The sequence below is a fragment of the Punica granatum genome, chromosome 4 (genome assembly GCF_007655135.1).
Source record: "Punica granatum isolate Tunisia-2019 chromosome 4, ASM765513v2, whole genome shotgun sequence".
NCBI classification, from domain to species: domain Eukaryota; kingdom Viridiplantae; phylum Streptophyta; class Magnoliopsida; order Myrtales; family Lythraceae; genus Punica; species Punica granatum.
The window spans coordinates 4,315,446-4,321,766 of NC_045130.1; the positions used below are offsets into that span (position 1 = coordinate 4,315,446).

The 6,321-nt window shown below is 38.3% G+C and overlaps 1 protein-coding gene across 1 annotated transcript; it reads right to left on the reverse strand.

Moving 5' to 3' along the window:
* Window positions 1-474: 474 nt before the first annotated feature.
* On the reverse strand, window positions 475-1,816 carry LOC116203124 (probable carboxylesterase 17). The gene has a single exon (XM_031534786.1). It carries the CDS (start codon window positions 1,744-1,746, stop codon window positions 718-720), a length of 1,029 nt encoding a protein of 342 aa, XP_031390646.1. The 5' UTR covers window positions 1,747-1,816; the 3' UTR covers window positions 475-717.
* Window positions 1,817-6,321: the final 4,505 nt, after the last annotated feature.

Below are 6,321 nucleotides of genomic sequence, written 5' to 3' on the forward strand. Positions count from 1 at the left end.
TAATTATATTTTTTTTTAAGTTTTAATTAATTGAGTTGGGCTGAAATTCTTTGACCAAGTTGTGGCTTCGTGGGACCTTTCATTTGTGCTGGTACCCAATCGACCGATTCTCATTACGTACATGAACACGAGGAATATCGTCATCGAGGAATATTATATCTTAAACTCTACATGTGCTCTAATAAACACATTATATTTTCAATCATATCCACGCGCTTGATCTTAGTTTAAAATGAATGCATTTAGTTACCCAAATAAAAAATCTTAGTTTAAATGAAAACTGTCCAGTTGAATACACGTAATATTTTTTTTCGATGTGAACCCTGTTATGTGGAAACTTGTTAGGACCTCGACTACTCCAGTGAAGCCAGGTCAGCCTATTAAAAGATAAAATTCTCCCAGTATGAATTTTCTCCATCCATGATACTCGATCTCGAGATCTTATTTAAAGGAAACAAACGTCAAACCGCTCGGTTAAGGTGAGTAGCATGCAATATTTAATCGGCAAATTCACTAATTTGGTAAGGTACACAATCTATTACACATATTATATAGATGAACATGTAAGCTATACGAAAGAGATCATCACACTAACTAATGAGCATAATCCTCGACCGAAAAAAAGAAATGAGCACTAATCCTCCACTAATAAATTAATTACTGATCATCACACTAACTGATAAGCATCACTCACCCACGATTCAATCTAGAAATTAATTAGTGGTCGATGAAAACCTTAATATAAGACATCAATTCCAAGGTCCGGGTCCGAGCCAATGTTGACTTGTGAAGTATTTGAAACGCATGCCCGACTCCTTTACAGACCACGGTCTCAACCGACTTACGGCCTGTTTGAGCCAGTGCCATGCAAAAATGAAGATTTCTGTCCTTAAGAATGTCGAGTTCCGACACAAATACCATTACCGATAGGACACTCAAGCTGCACAGAGCACTTGTTCCGCTCGATAAAGGGTTACACCAAGGGTGGTCTCGGTTAGCCCCAGGAGGCAAAGAGAGCCGCCAGTATGTGTCTGAAGCTGCTAGGGTTAGGGCTGAGCCTGGTGTCTGAGTATCTGTGAGCCGTTCTGATTGGGTCCGAGCCTCTGCCCCGAAGAATGGTTGAATCAAGATCAAACCCTTGAGCGCCAATGGGGTTATAGGTCCGGCGGACCCAATTCGGCTCGCTACATTGTATGCAATATTAGCCCCAGCACTATCTCCGGTTAGGTATGTATTTGATAAGTTGCAGTGGCTCAGCCACCACCTGTGCTCGCTGCATCCCTCGGATCCGACCCTCCTGACCCAGTTGAGTGCGCTCTGCCCATCATTGTAAGCTGCAGGGAGGCGGTTTTCGGGGGCAAGACGGTAATTCAATGAGATGATCACACAGTTTGCCTTGGAAGCTAGGGTTGTCAGGAACTCGTGGTAACAACTCCATGCAGGTGACCCGATGCAGAACCCGCCTCCGTGGAAGTAGACCAGAAGCGGAAGAAACTTCCCTGGACGCCTGGGAACATAAACCCTGGCCCATAAGTTGGTAAACTTATCGATCACCACATCCCGAGATGCCACGTCGGCGTCTAGCGACTCAATGCAAGAGACATTGGGAATGGTTGGGGGTCTTTCTACTCGCCCGTCCTTGAAGACCCTGATGAGCCCCTCGATCTCTTCGATGACAATGGCTTGTTTTTGGCACGTTTGGCTTAATTGTTGGTTGAAGGATTGATTGAGGTGCACTGCAGCCATATGTGAAGTGATGCAGCGGCCTTGGTCTCTTTTTTGTTTGGTCAAAATTTGTATTGTAGGGATCGTTTGGTGAGATAATAGGCAACGGAGATATCCTCTCTTATATAGACGGAGAAATGAGGTAGTGCTTGGGCATACGGAAAGTATATTGGATGAAATAGCTAGATCTATTCCTCTTTTTTTTTTTTTTGGACTAACGTCAGGCAAGTGGGGCGATGGAACTCTTCGACTGGTTACGTCAGCACATGGATTCTCTGATGAGGTCGGCATCGGAGAGATTCTTTGAGGCATGGTCTAGTAGTTAGTCATCAGCAAACGGATTTTTTCTTCAATATTTAGTAGGATTATTCATGTTCTTTTATTAATTATTAAGATTTCTATTTCATTATATATATATATATATATATATATATTAGCCCTTAGCTTTTTTGTAAAAAAAAAAAATCAGCTCTGTAATGACATACTTTAACTAGAAATGTTGACATTTTGAACAGAAAAGGATATCTCAAACCAAAGTGATGAGGATGCCATACTACCCCGGTACTCACGTCTGGCCTTCGAAGGAAATCTTATCTTTGACCCTCTAAGTCCAACAACAGCGCCATGATCTTCTTTTTTTTTCCCTGTTGATAGTTGCCGTCCCACATCAAACAGCTTAGTGAAACTCAAACTTTTGAACTAGAAATAGGCCTAATTGTTTGTAAACTTTCAGAGCATGAAACTCATGGTTTCTTTGGAGATAGAGCTAATCGTTTATAGGCTTAGTAAAACTTTACATTTTCGATTATGAGAGTTATAAATCAAGTATAAGGAAACAAAAATTCTAATAATTTCTAATAAAATAATATATAGTCTCACTACAAGAATCTAATTTAAAATTTCATAATTACCGGACGATAATGTGACAACACAATGCCCTCTTTCTCGCCGGCCATGACCTTTAAGACTTCAAAAGAAACAGGCACGTGTGAAAAGGATTACTTTTCCTCTTATTCACGAAAATATTTTGCGTGGATGGATTTGGGTCAACCTACCTGTTGACGGAATTTTAAATGGAATATATTATAGACCGACCATCTTATGCTAATGGCGCTTTCTTTTTCATACCAATGGGTTAATCTCTATTCTCTGGTGAATGCTACGTGTCATGACATGAACAGACCCTTCAATCCGATGACGTGATGTAACTCTATTTGTCCGGTTTTGAGACGATAACATAATCTTTTTACAAGCCAATTTCGGGTCATGCCATGAGTATTTTCTTCCCTTTTTCTTGATCTAGCTAGGTGACTCGATGAGATGAAGGACAAAACTGTACTATGCAGGAAATATTCTCATGGCCACATCGTAATCCACAAGGTGGGAAGACGAGCTGTGATGCAAGTGGACGAGGTCAACCATGGAAAAAGGTGAATCCTTAAGATTTTATTCCCTATGTACTGTACTTTCCTTGGAATCTTTCTATCTGACTTTATCAGTTATACATATATGAGATCTTCCATTTCATCTTTCACGTGAAAAAATCTTCCAAATGAATGAAGTTCTAGATTAGAACAAGTTATACAACGTACTCATGGCACATTGTACGTAGAGATGATAAGGAATTGAGGTGGTCGGATTTCTAAAGTGAACATCATCGATCATGCACCATCTCTGTTTTTCTTTAAGATATCCGAAAAATAGACTGAAAGATATTCTTTACAAGGGGCTCTTGTTCCATGTGGTATATATAACACATGATATAATTTCTTTAAAACAAACTTCAGAAATTGAAAAAAGTTTGCGATATCGAGTGGGGGTCCATCTAAAAGATTTTATACCCGATAAACTCACGTTCTGGAAAGGGTATCGGATTCAATTGATTAACAAGTGCTTATTAAGCGCCCAATGGGTTCTCTAGATACCTCAAACGAATCACATTTAATTAAGGAGATGTTCTTGGGGTTCTTTTAAATATTATCTTATCGGCCTAATCGATGTGAGGCTCTTCACTGTTCTTGGTCCAAAAGGACCTAAAACTCAAAGTAAATCCCCCAGCATATTGATTAGGTTTATATATGAATCATACCGACGATATCTATGGACTGAATCTGCCCGAAAAAAGTATTCTTCTATCAGTTCATTGAATAAGAAAAGTTCGTTTGCAGTAAACATAGAAAGCTATCCACTCCATCATTATCTTTAAGTGTACACATTATTGATCCCTTAAGTGAGGAAGGAAACAATGTTTCAAGAGCTCAATGAAAATGCCAATTGGCCTCTATTGGGGTTTTCATCTTTATTCCAATCAAGCAATATTCCCTTTTTCCTTTCTTATCATCTTTTTGACCGCCGACCCTTTTAAATTTCAGTTGAATTTATATGAGTTTGCATCTATCTTTAACTTAATTGTTGCAACTGTTAAGTAATGAACATCCAAGTCTCATATATAAATTCCATGATTTTTTCACTAGTGGCCACCGGTGCGGTTTTGACTATCAACAAATCCCATCCACTGATCACGAGATTGATAGATCCCCAAAAGATAATGGATCGAATTGTATCAAGTGATCGATGACCAAGACCAAAATTTATGGTCTGCAATTGGCATTTCCCTACTACTTGTTTGGACAAGGACCATTAACTTCACTATCACACTGGAGATATCCATATCCTGTCTGCTAGGGTTTACTGGACGCATATTCTGGGCATTACTTTGTATTCGACAGAATATATTGTCAAACTAATTATCAAAATTCAGCTATAATGTAAAATGCTTTACTAGAAATGGACCTGTGCTATATATATATGAGTGCGAAGATTAAACACGCTACTTGCAGGTTAATTGTACCGACGCTACAAAAAAATTTTGAAATGTTACACAATTGATACAAGATTTTTTTTTTTTTTTGTTATACAACCGGTACAAATTTTTTCAAAATGTTTCAATCAAGATCATTCTGTCAATTGTCCACCAACGTCGTTACTCCCTTGTTGACGTGATAGATGATGTGTCATTCGTATCCGATGTAGTGCAAAAAATATAATAAAATATTCATTTTCTAATTTTAATTTAAAAATAATAATAATAAAATAATAAAATCAAATTAAAATTAAACTCTCTCTCTTATCTCTCTCTCCTCTCCCCCTCTCTCTCTTATCTCTCTCCTCTCCTCTCCCTATCGTCTCTCTCTTTCCTCTCCATCGTCTCTCTCTCTCATATCCTCTCCTCCCACTCTCGTTTCTCTCTTTCTCTCTCTACTCTCATTCTTCTCTCTCATTTCTCGCTACTCTCTCTCGTCTCTCTCTCCTCTCTCATGCCAGACGAGAGAGAGGAGAGGGAGACGAGAGACAGGAGAGAGAGGAGATGAATATGAGAGGGACAGAGAGAGAAGACATAGGAGAGAGAGAAAGAGGAGAGAGAGAGGAGGGGAAGACGAGAGGAAAGAAATGAGAGAGCAAAGAGAGGAGAGAGAGAAAGAAAGGCGAGAGAGAAGAGGAACATGGAAGGGAGAGGAGAGGGGAGAGGGGAGAGACGAGAGAGAGTAGAGAGAGGGGAGGGAGAGAAGAGAGAGATCGGAGAGGGAGGATATGAAAGGAGAGAGAGAGGAGAGATAGAAAGAGATGAGAGACAGGTGAGAGAGTAGAGAGTGACAATAAGGAGAGGAGACGAGAGAAAGAGAAGAGAGATTGGAGAGAGATGACAGAGAGAAGAGAGGAGAGAGAGGGGAGAAGAGAGAAAGAGGAGAGAGCGGAGAGAGATGTGAGAGAGTTTATTTTCTAATTTGATTTTATTATTTAATAATTTTTCATTTAAATTAAAATTAGAAAATGAATATTTTGTTTCTGTTTTTTTTTATACGGATGACGCATTATTTGTCACGCCAACAAGGGAGTGACATCATTAGTGGACAGTTGACAAAATGATTTGATTGAAATATTTTGAAAGATTTTGCACCAATTGTGTAACAAAATTGTTTTTTGCACAAATTGTGCGACATTTTAAAACTTTTTATGGCGTCCGTACAATTAACCTCGCCACTTGCACATTGAACAAATAACATGCATGATTTGGAACTTTATTATTTGGCTTTTCCCTCGCTAATTATTCGGATATCGATGCATGATTAATATTGAAATGCCATCCAGAATCAATTTTATCAATTTATAGTTCATTTTTAGTTTCGGAATTGATTTTATCTGCCATTTGAATATGTTCGGCCCGCAAAGTTTACTGGGGCCTGTCTTTCTGTCCTAAAAATTATTGTGAGGCCATTCTTTTTTCAGCCATAAACCAGATATTCACTTTGAAAGCTCATCGACTTTTTATTTTTATTACGAGTAATGTTCATAAATCTATATAAGGAAACTAAAAAATAAATGAAAGGAGTACGAGTAGTCCCATTCACGATAATTAAATTTAGAACTTATTAGTTCGGAGGCGAGACATGTGACACATGCTCTTCACCACATTTCTCATAGCCAATTTGACTTTTTGTTATACTTTTTTTTTTATTCCATATAGTATTAAAAATAAAGAAAAAAATTAAAAAAATAATTATCAGACGAAATTATTATCTTCTTTTGATTAGCCTC

Excerpts from the sequence above, each read along its gene's own strand:
- LOC116203124 (XM_031534786.1), bottom strand. The coding sequence starts at position 1,746 with ATGGCTGCAGTGCACCTCAATCAATCCTTCAACCAACAATTAAGCCAA.